Source organism: Lynx canadensis, chromosome C1, assembly GCF_007474595.2.
Source record: "Lynx canadensis isolate LIC74 chromosome C1, mLynCan4.pri.v2, whole genome shotgun sequence".
Lineage (NCBI taxonomy): Eukaryota > Metazoa > Chordata > Mammalia > Carnivora > Felidae > Lynx > Lynx canadensis.
Genome location: NC_044310.1, coordinates 182,732,506 through 182,754,845, shown reverse-complemented (window position 1 = coordinate 182,754,845; position 22,340 = coordinate 182,732,506). Strand labels below are relative to the sequence as shown.

The following is a 22,340-nucleotide window of genomic DNA, read 5'->3' as shown; positions in this document are numbered from 1 at the left end:
CCAGCCAGCTGCCCCTGTGTTTAACCATTTAAAAGATAGAACTAGGGGCACCTGGGTGGCTCAGTCAGTTAAGCATCTAACTCTTGATTTAGACTCAGGTCATGATGTCAGGGTGGTGAGATCAAGCCCTGTGTTGGGCTTCGCGCTAGGTTTGGAGCCTGCTGAAGGTTCTCTCTCTCTCCCTATACCTCTCCCACTGCCCCCCTATTCACATTCACTCTTTCTCTCACTCATAAAAAAATAAGTAAAAATAAAAGACATAAGTAATTACCGACAATGAGCTATTCCTCATAAAAAATAAAGTATTCAAATAAAGGGTAGAGTAGTAAGGAGTGTTGTACCACCCTCTAGTTCCACTCAAGTAGCAGTGACTGGTTTTCCTTTCCTTTTACCAACCCTGTTCTGGGTGTCAGTACTGCCACAAAGGGAATACTTATTAATTTCAGGGCCTTGAAAAGGAAGAGCATGCACACGGACTTTTAACTATGAGCCTGCAAAGTCTCGAGGCAGGAGCATGCATCCTTCTGCTGGAAAACTCACATTGGGAGATAGCTGTTGATGGATGACCTGCACTCCATACTGACTGGAGTTTCTTGGTGGTGATGCCATTGGCCATTGGGGAAGGACAAGTCTCCACTTGTATGACCATTTAGCACACCTGGTCCTCAGACATTGGCTGAGAACCATTGCTAGGTAAACAGCAGAAATGTCATGTTTCTTCCAGTGAAATTCAATGCTTTGCAATTGATCCAGGCTCTCTGGGGCCCATGGTAATTCTCTACATAGTCCTCTGACAGCCTTTCAACACTGACTCTGCTCCTCTTTAATGAGTCCCACATTCCCAGGCCATGACCTGTTGTCCCCTACCCCAGAACTAGGGTAGTCAAGAACTGTTAAGAGGAGCACCTGGGTGGCTCAGTCGGTTAAGCGTCTGACTTCGGCTCAGGTCATGACCTCACGGTCTGTGAGTTCGAGCCCCGCATCGGGCTCTGTGCTGACAGCTCAGAGCCTGGCGCCTGTTTCAGATTCTGTGTCTCCCTCTCTCTCTGACCCTCCCCTGTTCATGTTCTGTCTCTCTGTCTCAAAAATAAATAAACATTAAAAAAAATTTTCTTAAAAAAAGAACTGTTAAGAGTGTGACTTCTAAGTCACACTTAGAAGTGTGACTTGTAAGCCGCACACTATCCTACTACAGTTTCACAGATTCTAATAGACACATGAGACCCCTGGGTCTGAGGCAGCACATTTTATTACTCGTGGCGCTGCAGGCAGTATGAGTTGTACATCCACATTGGTTCTTATACCCGAAGTATCATGGGAGCCACATGGAGGTGAATCCAAGCACCTGCTGCACATGAGTGTGTTTGTGCTGAGGAACCCCAAACTTAGGATATCCCCACTTTTATATGGGGCTACTAGCAAACATGCCCAATCTTTGCCCCAGATGGAAGCATTGTATCTATTGTACTGGCCAGAAAACAAATCTGTCCTCTATCACAGAGAAAGACAATATGTCTGTCTTTCGAGGTTGTTTGTTCTACAGACATCTTTGGAAATATAGCCCAGATTGAAAGTTGTCAAAAACTTTTGCAGAAAAGTGAGAGAACTATGGAAAAATTGTCTCCCCAAAAGGGTCACATCCCATTGTGGTTCGACCCCTTGAAAAGGAGAAAGGATGGAGTCATCTCCTCCCTGTGTACTCTTAATTCTACTGTCATGGCACCCATTCAATGTTCTGCTTCCTTCAGACATTCCATTTTGATTCCTCAAAAATCAGTCAGAAAGTCTGAAAAGTTTCTTCTTGCTATTTTTATTACCGCTGTAACAATTCCACTTCTTCTCAAAGTAATGCGGATGCCTCTGACTCACCAGGGTACAAATCACTTTCAAGGAAGTGGATAAAAGAAAAACAGAAAGATTACAATTTTAAGATATATTGCTACAATGTGACCTGTAAAAGAACTTTTATATCAACAAGGTGTTCCATAGTAGTGTTAAAAACCAAATTCAAATTTTAAAGCAGATTTTAAAGATTTTATTGTATTTATTCAATGAACCATGAATTGGGCATCATCTAACAAATAGAAAGGAGCTCCAAAGAGCTGTACAAAATGAAAGACTTTGTAGCTAGAAGAAGGTGGGACAAGGAAGTCACCAAGCAGAGAGTGGATTGTTTGTGGCAAGGTCACTTCCCTTTAGGGGACAGCAGAGGTCTATCATGCAGTGAGGTCTGTTACCTCACTAGCGCTGACCATGTAATTCCAGATTGACCACTCCTAAGAGAGGTTGAAACTGCAACTAAATTATGTATTAAGTCTTGGTTCCTGATGTGGTTTTAGCACAAGTGATTTTGGGTCTGTTGTCTCTTTAATAACGGCATAAAAACTATCCTTTTATCTCTTTCTCCTTGTTCCCTATTCTCCCCCAACATGAATGGATAGCTGCACAACTGTTATTCCATATTCCAGGCAGGTGATAGTGAAACAACCTAGTCTAAGCCATCTGGGTCTTAGTAGAGAATTCTCCTTATGAGGTACCATCTTTCTTGCCTTTGACTCCCTTCTTTTCCCCTAGGAGAGTTAGGACCAGAGTTTTGACTTCTTAGATGCAGTTCCCTGTCTGCCAGGAGAAGGCAGGGAGAATTTCCCTACGAGTGATTTTTGTTGAGTTCCTTAATCCAACCTTTCCTACTAGCCCCCATATTTTACACCCAGGCAGAGTCCTGAGGATCCTTCATCGTGAGAAAGTGATGATTTCTAGCTGTGAGATTTTTTTCCCCTCTTATCTAGAAGTCTTGGGGTCACAGCTGTCATTCTGACATTCTTCTGTTCTTATCCTCATCTAGATTGTAACAAAGAGGTACCAATGGCTAAGTGATAGGCTCCCTGTAACCTGTCTCTAACCTTACCTTTATATCGAGCTTCATTCTCTGTACCTAAACACTCTTGCTCATTTCTAAGGTACTCTCAATTCCACCCAGTTTAATTCATAAACGTGTTTTAAGCACGGATTACTAGAATTCACAAAGATGCATCAGGTAGTACTGTTCTCAAGATGTTGACAGACAGTGTGCCTAGAATAGGACAGCAGAGAAATATTTATAACACAAGGTAAAATATAAACCACAGGAGTGTTCAGCAAGTGAAGAATAGTTCCGCTGAGGGGAGGCCATATGTCATATTAATTCCAACGCATGGGATTTGGGGTCAGATAGATCAGGGTTCACATCCTGGCTCTGCTACTTATTAGATATAGGACTTTGGCATTAATAATAGCAACATCCTGTGGTGCCTGGGTGGTCAGCTATTAAGCCCAGCTCTTGATCTCAGCTCAGGTAATGATCTCACAGTTTGTGGGATCAACCCCCCCCCCCCCACCACCACCACTCCCACCCGCAGCAGGGGGAGTCTGCTTGGAATTCTCTCTTCCTTTCTCTCTGCCACTCCCTCACCCCCACCCCAGCACAAGCACGAGTTTGCTCGCTCTCTCTCAAAATAGATAGATAGATAGATAGATAGATAAAAATAAAATGAAAGCAACATCCATTTTTAAGGATTATTTTGAGCTATGTATGTAATATGCATAAGCCAGTACATGACCTATAGTAAATGGGCAAGAGTGTGTAGTAACCACATCAAGCATTTGATTCTTTCTAAAAGTTTGACTGTCAAGAAAAGAAAACTTGGGTGGGAGTGATAGGTGGAAGATGAAGTCCCGATAAACTTACTTACAGACTGAGGAGCCCTGAGGAAAGGGAGAGTTTGAGAATTTGTGGAAGACGGGAAAACTAATGGTGGAGGAGATGAGACTCAGAGCACAAATTGGGAGAGGACTTTAGCTTTCTGTGGCAGGAGAAAAATGGAAAATGAAACATGCACGTGGCAGTGCAGTTGGTTAAATCAAGAAAATAATGCACCAGAGAAAAGATCAAATTAATTTAAAGAACAAACATTCACAAAAGGAAGCGGATTAGGAGAATGAAGAATTGAGGGAAACGATCTAGATTAAGGAACATTTCTTTCAAGCATTTTTTTTTTTTTTTTTTTAAACTCCCTAACCCTCTTAAACAATACATTTGAGCCAGGGCAGCAGGTGAGGACCCGAGCGGCCGGCTCCGCCCCTCTCTCCCCTCGAAGGCTGCCGGACCATATGCGCCTGCGGAACCTGAGCGCAGCGGCTGCGGCGCAGGCCGGGCCCGTTTCTCAGGAGGACGCCGGGTCGCTTTTCTCGCGCCCGGGAGCTGGGTAAAATCTAGGAAGTCTCGCTTTTTCCGGTTCTCTGTCCTGGTTCTTGTTGCCGCGTATTCGCACCCCGAAGCAGGAATGTCGGGTTTCAGCCCAGAGCTCATCGACTACCTGGAAGGGAAGATCTCCTTTGAGGAGTTCGAAAGGCGGAGAGAAGAGAGAAAAACCCGCGAGAAGAAAGTGAGGCGATGGCCAGGCCAGGATGCCCCTCACTGTCGTGTCGCCCTAATGCAGCTAGATGTGGGGGACCCAGATGACCCCATTCGCTGTGATGGGGCGGGCCGGGACTTCCTAGCAGCTTCTTCCCCTTCTTACCCAAATGCGGGTTCTCACCTCTCATCCCTGTGTTAATCTCCTCTTAAGAAATATCTCCCACCAAAAAGCTTGTCTTTGTGGTAACCTCTTCTCTGTCTCTCTTCCCTCCTCCCCCAGCCCCCTCCTCCCCCAACCCCCTCCTCCCCCAACCCCCTCCTCCCCTACCCCGTCAGTGTTTCTGATTCTAGTAGTTTTGCCACCGATTCTTTTTGCGTTCGGGTGAGCAACTCACCTCTCTTCTTTAGGCCTCAGTTTACTTTTAAACCGAGGGGTTCGAGCTCCCATTTCTGAGGAGTCTCCCAGTGGTGTGATGTAATCTTCCACAAGAAAGCGAGTTTTCTTTTCTGATAAAATCTTCACTCATATTTTTTGATACTTTAGAATATCTGAACTTTACATATCCTTTCACTTATAAGAAGTCCGAGGGAAAACAAATATCGCACTCTTTGAAATTAATTGGTGGATTCGTTCCTAATTCATGCACCTAATAAAGACCCATCTCTTTTCATTTAAAAAGCTAGGATATACTGTGTAGATTCATGAAATAATCCAGATGTAGTAAATTATTTTTTACAAGTGACTGATTCAGACAGTCGTGAGGGATAAGACTATGAAATGCTTTGACAGTATTCAAACTTATGCAAAGCTCAAGTTTTAAAGAAATAGAAAATGAGGCAAATGCCCTATTCCCATCTGTAGAGAACTAAATCTGCATTATTTTTTGGAATTATTAATTTTCAATCACAGAGTGTTCAGGAAAAAGGAAAGTTATTAGTTGAAGAAAATCCACATGACTCTGAAGTTCCATCATCATCAGGAATTGACTCCAGCAAATCGCAGGACAATGAGGTCAATGAAGGTATGTTAAAATCATTTGCTACTTGCATTAAATGTTACGAGTACCTAATAATTTAATGAAAACATTGTTTTTTCATTGCAGTAGTATTCTGGATTATCTAGTTTGTCAGTAGCATAATAATAGTGCATGGCATATAATAGGTGCTCAATAAATATTTGATGAGGTTTTGAATATGGTGATGGTTAGTTTTGTGGGTTATTTTTGTGGAAAAGTATTTCAAATTGACATCAGTATTTGGGAGCCTTTGTAGAGTCACTGTTTTTTAAACTGGCCCTTTTGGTTACTAATATTTCCAGACTATACTCCCCCAATGGTAATGATTTATGCTTCTAAACAAAGTAGCTTCCAAACCACTGCATTAGTCATAGGAGATAAGATAAAAAAATGCCAGTGTGGAAGTCCAGTTGGCTGCCCCAGATGGGTCCTTACACACAGTATAGATTTCTTGGTATACTGCCTCGTTCGAGAATCCAGTCCTCAGCTCTGCAAGTGCAGATACCAGATTTGGTTAGTCCCATCTAATTACAACCATCAGAGTCTAATTGATGAACTAGTTTGCAAATTCATTAATTTCCAGTGATTGCCATACCTTCCTCGTGAACAGAATACTGATAATAGTTCATAGTATCCATTTACCCATGACAAGTTATGTGGGATACTGAACTGAAATGTCAATTAGAATGTAGCTTTGTGTATAGTATCTGAATGAGAACTAAATTAAACTTTCTAGTTCTAGGGGGTAGAAGTAGAGGCTGGTTCTTTTCCCTGTGAATAACTCTTTTTACACAGAGTTTACATGCAGAAAACCAGCTTTATTCCTGCCTCCTTGGACCAAGTGGAGGTTTCTATTGCTGATAGAAAACTACGAGTAATTTTTGTATATTAACCTTGTATCCAGGAACCTTGCTTAATTCATGTATTCTGGCCGTATGTATGTATATTCTTTTGGATCTTCTTTTTTTTTTTTTTTTTAATTTTTTTTTTCAACGTTTATTTATTTTTGGGACAGAGAGAGACAGAGCATGAACGGGGGAGGGGCAGAGAGAGAGGGAGACACAGAATCGGAAGCAGGCTCCAGGCTCTGAGCCATCAGCCCAGAGCCTGACGCGGGGCTCGAACTCACAGACCGCGAGATCGTGACCTGGCTGAAGTCGGACGCTTAACCGACTGCGCCACCCAGGCGCCCCTTGGATCTTCTGTGTACATATTCTTACATTTATTTAGGATGTTCACAATTCTTGAAGCTGGTCATTATGACTTTTTAAGAATGATTACTTATTTGTTGTTCAGAATATGTGGGTTTTTAAAAATTTTTGTCCTTCCTCAAACATATTAACTATCTTGTCTATCCAGCATCTTTGGGATTTGACATATTTCATGTAAGTGAATAAGCTTGCAAGTTTTTTAATACAATTATTTAAAATTATATAAAATGTATATAAAATTTTAACTGTTTCATTGGAGTTTTTCTAAAATATGTTACATGTCTCTGCTTTAACAGAAAATTGGCCTCAAACTTAAGCATTACATGATCATTTAAGGTTATCATTATGAACTTGCAAAAATTATTGTACTATAGTGGCATCCTCAGATACAAATGAATTATGTCATATTATTTTGTTCCTGAAATGATAATACTATTTTAATAATAGCATCTATTAAGCTTTTACTGTATCCTGGGCATTATTCTAAGTGCATATATATAAAAACTCACCTCATCCTTAGGGTAAGCCTAAAGCAGACATTATTATTATGGTACTGTATTTATTTATCTACCTATTTATTTAAGTGGTACAACCACTATTTATGTATGTTTGTGTGTATGTATGTATGCATATAAGCTCTGTGCTCAGCATGGGGCTTGAACTCCCAACCCCAAGATCAAGAGTTCTTTGGTCTTTCTGACATTATTATTTAAAAAAAAATGTTTTTTTAATCTTTATTTATTTTTGAGAGAGAGAGAGAGAGTACAAGTGGGGGAGGAACAGACTAGGGAGACACAGAATCTGAAGTAGGCTCCAGGCTCCGAGGTGTCAGCACAGAGTCCGATGTGAGGCTCGAACTCACGAACCATGAGATCATGACCTGAGCCAAAGTCAGACGCTTAACCGACTGAGCCACCCAAATGGCCCTGTCAGACATTATTATTAACCTCTTTTACAAATGAGGAAACTGAGGTTCAGAGAGCTTCAGTAATTTACCCAAGGTTATACAGTTAGTGATAATTGGAGATGAAGTTTGAAATCAGACAGCTTGACTCTGGAGGCCTTATCTTTAATCACTATGCTATGCCACCTGGTGTGTACCATCAGACTTGTTTAGTTTTTAGGTCTGTGTCTTACAGTTCTTTTATTTTTTTTTCCTCTCTGCTTTTAAGTGTTAACTATGTACACTTCTGATTTCCCACTTAATTCTCCTATACATCTTAATGAGGCCTAAAGGTTGAGTCAGCAGTTCCTGCAGAGTAAAATATATGACTTTGTAACAGATTTCTTCTTTGGGTTGTGTTTTGGAATGTTTGTTCTCTACTTTTACTTCCAGAAAATACTGGATTATTTTTTTTCCCTTTTGACTGCCGAGTGTTCTAATGGGTTTTTGTTTGTTTGTTGGCAATCTCCATGTGTCTTTCTTCAGGAGAAACGTCAGATGGAGTCAGTAGATCAGTTCACAAGGTCTTTGCTTCCATGCTTGGAGAGAATGAAGATGATGAGGAGGAAGAGGAAGAAGAAGAAGAAGAGGAAGAAGAAACACCTGAGCAACCCACTGCAGGCGATGTGTTTGTATTGGAGATGGTTCTCAATCGTGAAACCAAGAAGATGATGAAAGTAAATAATTTATTTTAGTCTTTATAAACATAATGTAAAAATGTGACATAGTAATTGAAAAAGATCTTTAAATTATACGTATATTCGGAAAGAATTCAAACTGTAAAAAAGGAAATATGAGACAACTGTTACGTTTTTTTTTTTTTCTTTTTATTTATTTTGAGAGAGAGAGAGAGAGAGAGCCTGTAAACATGAGCAGGGAAGGGACAGAAACAGAGGATCCGAAACAGGCCAGTGAGATCATGACCTGAACTGAAACCAAGAGTCAGACGCTTAACTGTCTGAGTCACCTACTTTCTTATGTTTCACCGTAGAGATTTTTTAAAATGTAAAACCTTAATTATTGCATGTGTCAAAATATGCTATAGTTTTGCTATTAAAAGTTCCATATTATAACTTTTTAACCAACTTTCTTCTGAGTAGATAAATTAGAAGGAAGGAGGATCTTCAGTAGGTTATAAGTTTAGTGGCACATAAATCCATTTTGCAACATCAGGTTCTACATTTGTTATTATTCTAGTTAGTAATTAATAATTCTTGACCACTTTGATTTTTACTTTATATACTTCACTGTGGTTTGAACTTTCTACTGTAGGAAGTTTGTTTTAGTTTTCTGAGGTGTTCCTTTTTGGAGAATGTTATACAGTATTTCTTTTTCTTCTTGAGATTAGTTTTAGACTTTTTCCTGAAATATAGACTTTAATATTAATGGGTTAGAATTATAGTAATTTAGTCCTTATTTCTCAATTTAGAATATTGAGAAATTTTAAAGGGAAATTTCAGTTTCATTATGTTCTGCATTTATTAATTTGGTTGGAATTGAAATCTAAGACACTACTATATTTTAGTCTAAATGTCATTTTTTTTCTATACAGGAGAAAAGACCTCGAAGTAAACTTCCCAGAGCTCTGAGGGGTCTCATGGGTGAAGCCAACATTCGCTTTGCTCGAGGAGAACGGGAGGAGGCGATATTGATGTGCATGGAAATCATAAGACAAGGTGTTTTCTGTAGGGGGGATTATTGACAATAGCAGTGTAATAGTGTGCCTTAAAACAAGTGGATGAGCACTTCACTGTACTATTTGGAAAAAATATTCAGAAGCTTGGAAATGATTGTGATAATAGTGATTTGCCATTTTTCATATTCAGTAGAAATCATTACCAAGAAAATGAAAATCATAGAGTATGACTTAATGAAATATTAATATTTATTGAACTCATATAGCCTTTTTTTTGTTTTTGTTTGTTTTTTAATGTTTCATTTTGGGGTTTTTAGACTTTTGGAGCATTAGTGTTTTTTAAATATGACATGTGTTGAAACCACTTAAAAAGTGTTCTTTTTTTTCTTTCATTTTCCAGATTAGGCAGAGCTAGATTATTTTAATCTACTTTTTGGTAAAAGACACAATTTACATATGTCATTTTTCATTAAACTGCAAATCTTGGGCTCATTGAAGGATATCTTCAGAAGTGACTCTTTGATTAATCACTTATATTTGTCATTTTGTTTTCCTGATGCGTTGCCAAATGGTGACCTGCGTAGTGGCTTGGGTAATTGTAATACAGTGAACTGTTCATTTATCTTTTCAGTATTTTGGCATTTCATCTTATCTGGGCAAGGGTCCTTTTAGAGGTCTTTGTTTTTTTCTTTGTTAATTTTATTTTTTTCATCATGATAAATGTACTCTTTAATCCCTATACCCTCTTACTCACCCCTATCCCCTGACCCACCTCCTTTCTGGTAACCATCAGTTTGTTCTCTATTAAGAATCTGTTTTTTGGTTTCTCTCTCTCCCTCTTTTTTTCTTTGCTCATTTGTTTTGTTTCTTAAATTCCACATATGAGTGAAATCATATGGTATTTGTCTTTCTCTGAGTGACTTATTTCACTTAGATTTATACTCTCTAGCTCTATCCGTATTGCAAATGGCAAGATTTCATTTTTTTTATGGCCAAATAACACTCACTCACACACACACACACACACACACACACACACACACACCATCTTCTTTATCCATTCATCTATTGATGGACATTTGGGCTGTTTCCATGGTTTGGCTGTTATAAATAATGCTGCTATAAACATTGAGGTGTATGTATCCCTTCAAATTAGTGTTTTTGTATTTTTTGGGTTAATAGTAATACAATTACTGAGTCATAGGGTAGTTCTGTTTTTATTTTATTTTTAAGGTTTATTTATTTATTTTGAGAGAGCAAGTGAGTGGGGGAGGGGCAGAGAGAGAGGGAGAGAGAATTGCAAGCAGGCTCCATGCCTAGTGCAGAGCCTGATGTGGGGTTTGATCCTACAACTGCAAGATCATGACCTCAGCCAATATCAAAGAGTTGGTTGCCCACCTCACTGAGCCACCCAGGTATCTGCCCCCCTCCCCCTTTTTTTTTAATAAGCTCTACACCCTACATTGGACTCATGACTCCGAGATCTGGAGCCACATGCTTTACCAGCTGAGCCAGCCAGGTGCCCTTGGGATTGTTTTCTTGATTTCACTTTCTGCTGCTTCATTATTAGTATATAGGAATGCAACAGATTGATGTACATTGATTTGTATCCTGTGACTTTACTGAATTCATTTATCAGTTGTAATAGTTTTTTGGTGGAGTCTTCAAGTCATCTACAAATAGTTTTATTTCTTCCTTATCAATTTGGATGCTCTTTATTTCTTTATATTGTCTAATTACTGTGGCTTGGACTTCCAGTACTATGTCAAATAAAAGTGATGAGAGTGGACATCCTTGTCTTATTTGTGATCTTAGGGTAAAAGCTCTCAGTTTTTTACCATTGAGTGTGATATTGGTTGTGGGTTTTTCATATAAGGCCCTTATTATGTTGAGGTATGTTCCCTCTAGATCTGCTTTGCAGAGGATTTTTATCATGAGTGGATGTTGTACTTTTTCAAATGCTTTTTCTGCATCTGTTGAAATGATCATGTAGTTTTCATCCTTTCTCTTATTGATGTGATGTATAATGTTGATTTTTTGTGAAAACTGAACCACCCTTACATCCTGGGAATATCCCATTTGATTGTGTTGTATGATTTTTTAATGTATTGTTAGATTTGGTTTGCTAATATGTTGAGGATTTTTGCATCTGTATTCATGAGAGATACAAGCCTGTAGTTCTCTCTTTTTGTGGTGTCTTTATCTTGTTTTGGTATCAGGGTAATATTGGCCTCATAGAGTGAATTTGGAAGTTTTCCTTCCTCTTATATTTTTGGAATGGTTTGAGGAGAATAGGTATTAACTCTTCTTTAAATGTTTGCTAAGGGGCACATGGGTAGCTCAGTCGGTTAAGTGTCCAACTCTTGGTTTCGACTTAGGTCACGATCTCACAGTTTGTGAGATCCAGCCCTGCATCAGGCTCTGTGCTGACAGCATGGAACCTGCTTGGGATTCTTTATCTCCCTCTCTCTCTGCCCCTCCCCTGCTGATGTGTGTGCATGCACACTTGCTCTCAAAATAAATAAACATAAAAAAAAATAAATGTTTGGTAGAATTTACCTCTGAAGCTGTCTAATCCTGGACTTTTGGTTTTTTGATTACTGCTTCAGTCTCATTACTGCTATTGGTCTGTTCAAAATTTCTATTCTTCCTGCTTCAGTCTTGGTAGGTTATATGTTTCTAGGAATTTATCTATTTCTTCTAAGTTGTCTAATTTTTTGACATAAAGATTTTCATAATTTTCTGTTACAATTTTTGTATTTTTGTGGTGTTGGTTATTTCTCTCCTTTCGTCTGTGACTTTGTTTATTTGGGTCCTCTCACTTTTTTTTTTTTTCCTTTTTTTGATAATTTTACTAAAGGTTTATCAATTTTGTTGATCTTTTCAAAGAACTTAGCTCCTGGTTTCATTGATCTGTTCTATTTTTTTTTTAGTTTATCATTTGTTTCTGCTCTAATTTTTTTTTTTAAGGTTTTATTTTTAGGTAATCTCTGTACCCAGTGTGGGGCTGAAATCACAATCTGAGATCAAGAGTATTGTATACCCACTGAGCCAGCCAGGTGCCCCTCCACTCTGATCTTTATTATTTCCTTTTGCCGGGTTTGGGTTTTATTCTTCTTTTTCTAGCTTCTTTAGATATAAGGTTAGGTTTTTTTTTTTTTTTCTTTTTTTCAACGTTTTTATTTATTTTGGGGACAGAGAGAGACAGAGCATGAACGGGGGAGGGGCAGAGAGAGAGGGAGACACAGAATCGGAAACAGGCTCCAGGCTCTGAGCCACCAGCCCAGAGCCTGACGCGGGGCTCGAACTCACGGACCGCGAGATCATGACCTGGCTGAAGTCGGACGCTTAACCGACTGCGCCACCCAGGCGCCCAGAAGGTTAGGTTGTTTATTTGAAAATTGTCTTGCGGGGTACCTGGGTGGCTCAGTCGGTTAAGCGGCCGACTTCGGCTCAGGTCACGATCTCATGGTCCGTGAGTTCAAGCCCCACGTCGGGCTCTGGGCTGATGGCTCAGATCCTGGAGCCTGCTTCCGATTTTGTGTCTCCCTCTCTCTCTGCCCCTCCCCCATTCATGCTCTGTCTCTCTCTGTCTCAAAAATAAATAAAACGTTAAAAAAAAATTAAAAAAAAAAAGAAAATTGTCTTGCTTCTTGATGTCCTGTATTGCTATAAACTCACTCTTAGAACCAGTTTTGCTGTGTCTGAAAGATTTTGGATCATTGTGTTTTCATTTGTTCCCGTGTAGTTTTTGATTTCTTCTTTGATTTCTTGGTTGACCCACTTATTGTGTAGTAGCATGTTATTTAGCTTCCATGTATTTGTGCTCTTTCCAGATTTTTTCTTACAGTTGATTTCTAGTTTCATAGTTTTGTGGTCAGTAAAGATGTGTGGTATGACTTCACTTTTTTTTTTAATTTGTTGAGACTTTCTCTGTGGCCTAAAATGTGATCTGTTCTAGAGAATGTTCCATGTGCACTTGAAAGGAATGTGTATTCTGCTGTTTTATTATGAATGTGTGTGTTAAATCCATCTGGTCCAGTGTGTCATTCAGAACCACTGTTTGCTGATTTTCTGTTTGGATGATCTGTCCATTGTTATAAGTGGACATCACTTACATCCTCTACTACTATTGTATTATTACTGGTTATTTCCTTTATATTTGTTATTAACTGTTTTTATGTATTTGGGTGCTTCCATGGTGAGTGCATAAATATTTACAATTGTTATATCCTCTTGTTGGATTGGCCCCCTTATTATTATATAATATCTTTCTTTGTCTCTTTTTATATTTTTTTAAAATGTTTTTATTTATTTTGAGACAGAGATAGAGAGTGAGTGGGGAAAGGGCAGAGAGAGAGGGAGACCAAATCTCAAGCAGGCTCTGCACTGTCAGTGCAGAGCCCAGTGTAGGACGCAAACCCACAAACCATGAGATCATGACCTAAGTTGAAATTCAAGAGTTGAATCCTTAACCAACTGAGCCACTCAAGCTCTTGTCTCTTGTTACAGTCTTTTTTTTTAATTAAATTAAATTTAATTATATATATTTTTATAGATTTTATTTTTTTTAAGTAATCTTTACACCAAATGTAGGGCTCATACTTACAACCCCGAGGTCAAGAGTTGCATGCTCTAGTGACTGAGCCAGACAGGTACCCCAAACTCTTCGTTTTAAAGTCTGTTGTCTTGCTACCCTGGCTTTCTTTTAACATCCATTTGCACGATAAATGTTTCTCTATCCCTTCACTTTGAATCTGCAGGTGTCTTTCAATCTGAAATGAGTCTTTTGTAGGCAGCATATACATGGGTGTTAATTTTTTATCCATTCTGTCACACTGTCTTTTGATAGTGGCATTTAGTCCATTTACATTCAAAGTAATTATTGATAGATATGTATTACTATTTTGTTACTTGTTTTGTGGTTGTTTCTGCATATTTTCTCTGATTCTTTCTTCTCTTGCTCTTTCATGGTTTGTAGGCTTTTTTTTTTTTTAAACTGTTTAATGTTTATTTATTTCTGAGACAGAGAGAGACAGAGCATGAGTGGGGGGAGGGGAGGCAGAGAGAGAGAGGGAGACACAGAATCCGAAGCAGGCTCCAGGCTCTGAGCCATCAGCACAGAGCCTGATGCGGGGCTCGAACTCACAAACCGTGAGATCATGACCTGAGCCGAAGTCGGTCGCTCAACCGACTGAGCCACCCTGGCGCCCCTGTTGGCTTTTTTTAATGATATACTTTGATTCCTGTCTCTTTATTTTTTTGCATATGTATTACTGGTTTTTTATGTGTTTGGCATTAGGTTCTCATATAAAATCTTTTGCAAATAGCAGTCTATATTAAGTTGATGGTCGCTTAAGCCCATTCTTCTCTCCCCTCCATGTTTTAGATACATAGTGTCATATTTCACATCCTTTTATTTTATGAATGCTTTGACTTATTTTTGCAGAAATATTTTTACTTTCGTGTTTTTTACTTTTCATACTTTCATGTAAGGTCTTTCATTTGCATTCAAAGAGTCCCCTTTAATTTTCTTGTAGGGCTGGTCTAGTGGTGATGAACTCCTTTATTTTTTATTTGTCTGAGAAACTTTTTATCTCTTCTTCATTCTGAATGATAGCCTTGTTGGATAGAGTATTCTTGTCTACAGATTTTCCCCTTTTAGCACTTTGAATATATTATGCCACTCTCTTACAGCCTGTAAAATTTCTGCTAAAAAATCTGATAGCCTCATAGGATTTCCCTTGTGTGTAACTGTCTTCTTTTCTCTTGCTATTTTTATATTTTTTCCTTATTAGTGCACTTTGCTATTTTAATTACTATGTGTCTTGGTGTGAACCTCCTTATTGAATTTTTGGAGGTATCTCTGTGCCTCCAGGAGCTGGATCTGTTTCCTTCCCCAGATTGGGGAAGTTTTCAGCTGTTATATCTTCAAATAAAATTTCTGCCCCCTTCTCTCTCTTCTTCTGAGATCCTTATAATACACATGTTACTATGTTACTATGTTATGGTTGATGGAGTCTTTGAGTTTCCTAATACTTCCCAATTTGCATAATTTTCTTTCCTCTCCTTTGCTCAGCTGGGTTACTTACCATTACTGTGTCTTCTAGGTCATTAATTTGTTCTTCTGCTTTATCCAGCCTGATATTCCATTAAGTGTATTTTAATTTCATTTATTATGTTCTTCATCTGTGATTGATTCTTTTTTAGCTCTGTGTTAAGGGTCTCACTGATGTCTTCCATTCTTTTCTCAAGTCCAGTGAGTATCTTTATGATCGTTACTTTAAATTCTGTATCAAGCGTATTTGTATCCATTTTGCTTTGGTCTCTTGCTGTGGTTTGGTTCTATACTTTCATTTGGGAGATAGTTCTCTGTCTCTTCATTTTGTCTGACTTTCTGTGTCTGTTTCTTTATGTTAGAAAAATCAGCTACTTCTCTTGCTCTTAACGATAATATCCTTATGAAGAAGAGGTCCTGTAGTGCACTGTAGTCCAGTGTCCCCTGTTCCCCAGGGCCTCGTGCTTCAGGGAGTGTCTCCTATATGTGTCTTGTGTGCTCTGCTGTTGAGTCTTGGCCTCTTTTTCTTTCAGTTCAGTTGTCTGCAGAGGCTCTCTTTGCCTATTGTGGGCATTGTTTGGTCCCTAGCAGAAGTGGATTGCATTTTAACAAGGTGTGCAGTGGTCTGCTTGCAAAATGAGACCTGCCACCACTTGCAGCTGCCGCGTTTGAAGTCCCACACAACTTGCAGGTTGGGAGATGTGGTGTCTGTGGTTTGCACTGATCTTCTGGGGGAAGGGCCTGTAACGGGGACTAAGGCCAGTTTGGCTAGGAAGGGTGGATCTGCCAAAGTGCAAGGGGGCAGGGCTTGCTTTAAACAAGTTAGGTAGCGAGTGTTGGTTCCTGCAGGTGGTTGTTGTTTATGCTGGGGGTAGATGGGTAGGGAGATGACGCCTGCTAGCTCCTTTGTTCCTGGAGGGGTCTCCCCGTGATCCCTGTCTCTCTGGGACGTGCTCTGAGATGAACAAATCACTCTCCCTTCCATCTGCCCCTGGTGTCTTTCAAGCTGCTGGTTCTGCATGGTATCTGCGTGGCCTGTTTTTTGTGCTATCTAAGGGTAGGGACTTTGCTTGCTAATATCCTCTCGGGTCTCCTAGAGCCATGCTGGTGGATTTTTAAAATTGCAGACTTTAAGTCCCATTGGTTATAAGAACTCAACGAAACTCGGCTCCTCTCACTTTCAAAGGCAAATATTATGGGGATTCACCTCACCATTTGTGGGCTCTCCAGTGTGAAGGTTCCTTCTTTGCACCACTGGCTTCCTTCCTGTTGCAGACAGCCCTCTTTGTCTCCCAGACTGTGTCTTCACACTTCATACTTTCTTCATTGTGACCTCTTCTATACCTTTTATTGTGGTTTTTGTTCTGCCGGTCTTCAGATCGTTTTCTGGATTATTTATGCTGATATCAGTGTTATCTAGTTGCATCCATGGGATGAAGTGGGGTTAGGGTCCGCCTACTCTACCATCGTCCCAGCCAACCTTCCTGAAGCCTTGTTAAACATTTCCTGGATTGGAGCACCTGGCTGGTTCAGTTGGTAGAGCACGTAACTCTTGATCTTGGAGTTGTGAGTTTAAGCCCCACATTGGACATACAGTTTACTTTAAAAATTTCCTGCATTGCTTATTAGGATAACTTGAGGTCACTGCTTTTTCTTTTCTATCTGAGAAATAAGATTAACCACACTTTTTTCTTGAGAATATGTTGTTTGGTTCCTACATTGCAATATTATCTTTTCCTTTATATTAGTTTATAGTTGTTTATTTTTGACAATAACTTTGACTTTAATTCCTTGTGATTTTAGAACTTCATTTCAGAAACATTTGAGAAATGCAGATCAACTATTCATTTTGATATCCTGGATTTAGGTGCAGTTTAGATATCCTCAGTCCATTCATTCCATATGCCTGTGTTTGTTGGATCATGAAGATTCAACACTGATGTGCTGATGCTCATTGGGATGAATTCACTCAGTTATTAAGCCATGTTTAGCCTTAGCAAAGGGGGATTTTCATAAGGAGCACATAGTGGAGAATAGAGTTTTTCATGAAATGATACCTTCTAAATTCCATCAAGTAGTTTGTATAATTCTGCTAGGTGTTTAAAAGAGTTTAATTATTACAAGATCATAATTTGAGCCACAGGATTGCATCATCTCATGCTTCTTTCCTCAGTCAGTGGAATTTGTTTTTTTTAATTCATTATAGCTCCTCTGGCTTATGAGCCATTCTCTACTCTGGCCATGATATATGAGGACCAAGGTGACATGGAGAAGTCTCTGCAGTTTGAGTTGATTGCTGCACATTTAAATCCCAGTGACACTGAAGAATGGGTTAGATTGGCAGAAATGTCTCTGGAACAAGATAATATTAAGCAAGCTATTTTTTGCTACACAAAAGGTAATTAAAATGTTTTTCTTATTTTGTTTGATAAAAATGTTACATAATATATTTTTTGATAATTGTACTTGCTACTCTGGGGTGATGTTAGCTGAAATGTATTTATTCCTTGTATTCTGTCATCCCTATATTCTGTCATCCCAGGGTTAAGTATTTGGAGCCTGTCTGCTTTCATGTTTATCAGCAACTTTATAGTGTGAGCTAATATGTCACAAAAGTTGGTAGAACACTACCTTCAATTTCCTACTGAGATCATTGTTGGTTCTAAGCTGTTCCTTGAGGGTTAACATCACACTAAGTTACCAAATGAAGATTAATGTAGAGATTCAGGTTCTGTCTGGTCTTAGAGTAAACCTAACTGAGAGTTCCTGTGAAGATAGATTTGTTCCAGAGTAACCCACTTAGTTCTATTAGACAATTAGTTTAGAGCGTTCATTTAATTTTCTGAAAAGAGAATTGGTCATACCCAAGTATCATGAACACCTTTTTGTGATAAATCCATAATTTGTATTCTCTTTTCTCTTTTTAGCTCTTAAATATGAACCTACTAATGTCCGTTACCTGTGGGAGCGATCAAGCCTTTATGAACAAATGGGGGATCATAAAATGGCAATGGATGGTTATAGGCGTATTTTAAACCTTTTATCTCCATCTGATGGAGAACGTTTTATGCAGTTGACTAGAGATATGGCAAAGTAAGTTCGGAGTGAAGTATATATAGATGCTCCTGATAATCATCTTATTTTACACGTCAAAGCACATATTTGAAGTAGAATATATTTTTTATTGAGGTTAAAAGAAGTGTTTTATTTCCTATATTTTATATTGTGCTTAAATATAGAGGTGGGTTTTTTTTTTCAGTAATTTTCTGTTTCCAAGTCAACTGTGTGATTACTTAGAAAAATTTGTATATACAGTTACCTTCAAGTGTTCTGAAGTTTAAAAATGGGGCATGTTCTAAAAGGATGATTAGGTTCCTAGGTTTCCATAACTTAGTTGATGTACATTTGCAATAATATTAGATTAGTTGTAAATATGCTATTGAAATGTTTGCGGTCTGGGGTTTTCTATAATTGTATCTTTAGTTAGTACTAGAATAACATCTTAAAACAAAAATTTTTCTTTGTGGTTGACACAGCACTGACTGTGGTATATATTTTATTTTAAAATATCCCATTTTCAATGACGTGGATGGAACTAGAGTGTATTATGGTACGTGAAATAAGTCAGTCAGGGAAAGACAAATACCATGATTTCATTCATGTTGAATGTAAGAAACAAAACAGATTAACAAAGGAGAAGGGAATAAAAAGAGAGGGAAGCAAACCACAAGAGACTTAACGTTATAGAACAAACTGAGGGTTGATGGAGGGAGGTCAGTGGGGGATGGATTAGATGGGTGATGGGTATTAAGGAGGCACTTATGTTGAGCACTGGGTGTTATATATAAATGAAGAATCACTAAATTCTCCTGAAACCAATATTACACTATATGTTAACTAATTAGGATTTAAATAAAAATTTGAAAATAAAAATAAAAGATAAAATATTATATGCTACTATACTTCTCTGACATGCTGTACATCAAAGCAAAGCAGGAAACATTTTGGCTAAATAATGTCTTGTAAGCTCTCTTTTCTAGAGGTATCTGTAAATGGTATTTCAATCTAGGATCAACCATCTTGATCTGGTTAGTGCAGTAATCTGTGGAAGGGATAATAGTAGCCTGGACCAGGATAAAAGTGCAGGTGGTGAGAAGTAATCAGATTCTGGGTGTATTTTAAGGCTGAACTCAACGATTTTCTAATAGGAGATGGGTGGGTGTGTGTGTATGAAAGAGAGAGAGAGGGAGACACACACACACACACACACACACACACACACACACACAGACAAGGGAAGAGTTCTTAGGACTAAACCCTGAGGCACTCCAGTGTTTAGAAATCAGGAAAATCAGGAGGAAGCAGCAGGGAGACTGAAAGGAAATGGGCAGTGAAGTAGGAAGAAACTAAGAGAACATGATATACTAGAAATGTATTGAAGAAAGCACTGCAAGGAGGAGGGATGAAATAGTCCAGATAGAGCATGTAAAATGAGGACTGAGTATTGACGTTGGAGATGGGGTGAGGGTTCCTGGAGTATTGGCAGCTCTGGAGAAATTTATAAGGGGAGCAGAGGAATGAGAGGATAATTAGAATGGGTTGTAGGGGTAAAAGATAATTTTTAAGTTGGGAAAAATTACAGTGGATTTGTATTCAGCTGGTGTAATCCACAATTGAGGAACACACTGAAGATTCATGAGAGAAGGGACAGTTGCTTGAGTGATATCCTTGAGTAGGTTGGAGAGAATGGGATCTAGTTGGGGGTTTGCCTTATAGGTGGAGAATGTGGAATATATGGCCATGGGTGTGTGTAAGTAGGAAGATGTATTGGAAGTGTGTGGGATGTCATGATCTGGTTCTCTGCAAACTAAGAAGCAAGGTCATCAGCTGACAGGATCAGAGAGTTTTGGAGGTTTGAAGGGAGAGATGAGAAGCAGTTGTCTAGGTCTTTGGGGCCTTGCTGCAGCATTTGTATCACCTAGGAACCTGTCATAAATTAGAATCTCAGTCCTGCCCCAGCTCTACTGAATCAGAATATGCCTTTTTACAAGATGCCCAGTTACTTTGTATGCATATTCAGGTTTGAAAAGTATTGCACAAGGTAACTGTAGCAAGACTGCTGATAGCACCATGGGCCCACTTGAGGCTAGTGATCATTAATTTAGAGTGAGTCCAGTCAGCATGGTCAGCTTGACAAGTGGTTGTGAAGAGTAGGCATATTTGGATTAACAAGGGTTGGGATTTTATCACATGACTTTATCAGAAGGGACAGAAGGACAGGAGAAGTGAGGAGATGCACAAGGGAGTAATTACAATGTTGGTCTATGGAGAAGGAGGAAAGTGAAGACAAGAGGCTGCAGGACAGTGAAACAGGTAGATCGATGCTTTGTAGACCCCACTGAGGTGGAACAGTTGTTGGAATTGGGTGATAGGATGAGCTGGAATGGTATGAGGTAGCTTTTGTAGAGTGAGGGGCTTGACATGATGGCATTGTCAAATGGGCATTGCCCATTTTTCTCTGGATCAGCTATGATTATGATCTTAAGGAAAAGTTTTTTCTCCTCTCTGATTTTAAGAAAATGGAAATCATAGGTAATGGATGGTCTGAGCAAGGATGTGAGTTTTATAATCTGAATTAAATAAGTATTCATCCATTTTGTCACTTATTTTTTCAGGAGTTACTATGAAGCCAATGATGTTACTTCAGCTATTAACATAATTGAAGAAGCTTTTTCAAAACATCAGGGTCTTGTTTCCATGGAAGATGTTAATGTAGCAGCTGAACTATATATTTCTAACAAACAGTATGACAGAGCTTTGGAGGTAGGAACATGTAATGTGTTTCTCTCTTAGATTTAGGACACATTTCTGCATTTTAGAAATTCTTACAAATTGACAATTCCTCACTTGAGTTATAAAAAATTAAATTATTTATATACTAAGTTATATTTGTAATATCTATATGGAAACAGATTTCTAGATTCTATAGTAATTCCATATGAAAGGTAAAGTATAGTTATATGATAAAAGCTCTCGCCATTATCACAGGTGCCAGATAGCCTGTACTTCAGGGTAGCAGGACTGAGCAGCCAGACCAATTGCTGTGATTCCATTCCTAAGCTGTTGGGAACAGTAGTTTGGTTTGATATAGGGGAATTATGTATCTTCTGTTAAACATTTAGTTAATATGATATAAAAATGTCAATATATCACAGTGGTTCCTTATTTTAGAGAGATTTGTTGATGCTTTTTATAGTTCATTTAGGATGAACTATATATTATTTGAATTAACTGTACAAATCTTTGCATTGTGAAAAGGTTTTTCATATGTATCTATTATATCATTTCCTTTTTTTTTCTTCCATTCTTTTAGGTAATAACAGATTTTTCTGGAATTGTGCTGGAAAAAAAAACTACAGAAGAAGGCACTTCAGAAGAGAATAAAGGTTGTAGTTCCTTCTGCGTAGAGTGGATAGTATACATAATCCTCTCTTTTTCATAATGTGGCATTTAGAAATTGATAGTTAAATGTTCTCATAACAAGTTGTCCCAGAAGCATTTTTTTCTTTATAGAGATTTCATATCCTTTTCCTATGGATATTTACTCACAAGACATCTTTTTAAAAAATTGTTTTCGGTCCCTTTTTACTTCTCAGTACATCCATTTGAACATGGCATTTCTCATTGATCCAGGTCTTTTTAGTGATACGTGAACAAAGAATGGATTACTGAAACAGCTATCAAAAACATTTGGATATAAAGCAATTTAATTTTTAGGAAGGACTTAAAATACTCTCCTTGGGGGGCGCCTGGGTGGCGCAGTCGTTAAGCGTCCGACTTCAGCCAGGTCACAATCTCGCGGTCCGTGAGTTCGAGCCCCGCGTCGGGCTCTGGGCTGATGGCTCAGAGCCTGGAGCCTGTTTCCGATTCTGTGTCTCCCTTTCTCTCTGCCCCTCCCCCGTTCATGCTCTGTCTCTCTCTGTCCCAAAAATAAATAAACGTTGAAAAAAATTAAAAAAAAAAAAATACTCTCCTTGAAAAAAATCTACTTCAAACTTAAGCATTCACATAAAAAGTAGA

The 22,340-nt window shown here is 38.7% G+C and overlaps 1 protein-coding gene across 1 annotated transcript in view; it reads left to right on the top strand.

The window, feature by feature from the left end:
- The first annotated feature begins 4,238 nt into the window (after positions 1 to 4,238).
- GTF3C3 (general transcription factor IIIC subunit 3) overlaps positions 4,239 to 22,340 on the top strand; it is a 40,324-nt gene continuing 22,222 nt past the window's right edge. Inside the window, exons 1-8 of the mRNA XM_030325403.1 lie at positions 4,239 to 4,424; positions 5,307 to 5,418; positions 8,053 to 8,243; positions 9,119 to 9,242; positions 17,467 to 17,658; positions 18,188 to 18,353; positions 20,936 to 21,083; positions 21,634 to 21,706. Coding sequence (XP_030181263.1) covers positions 4,323 to 4,424; positions 5,307 to 5,418; positions 8,053 to 8,243; positions 9,119 to 9,242; positions 17,467 to 17,658; positions 18,188 to 18,353; positions 20,936 to 21,083; positions 21,634 to 21,706 — 1,108 coding nt within the window. The 5' untranslated portion in view covers positions 4,239 to 4,322. The remainder of the gene's footprint in view (positions 4,425 to 5,306; positions 5,419 to 8,052; positions 8,244 to 9,118; positions 9,243 to 17,466; positions 17,659 to 18,187; positions 18,354 to 20,935; positions 21,084 to 21,633; positions 21,707 to 22,340) is intronic.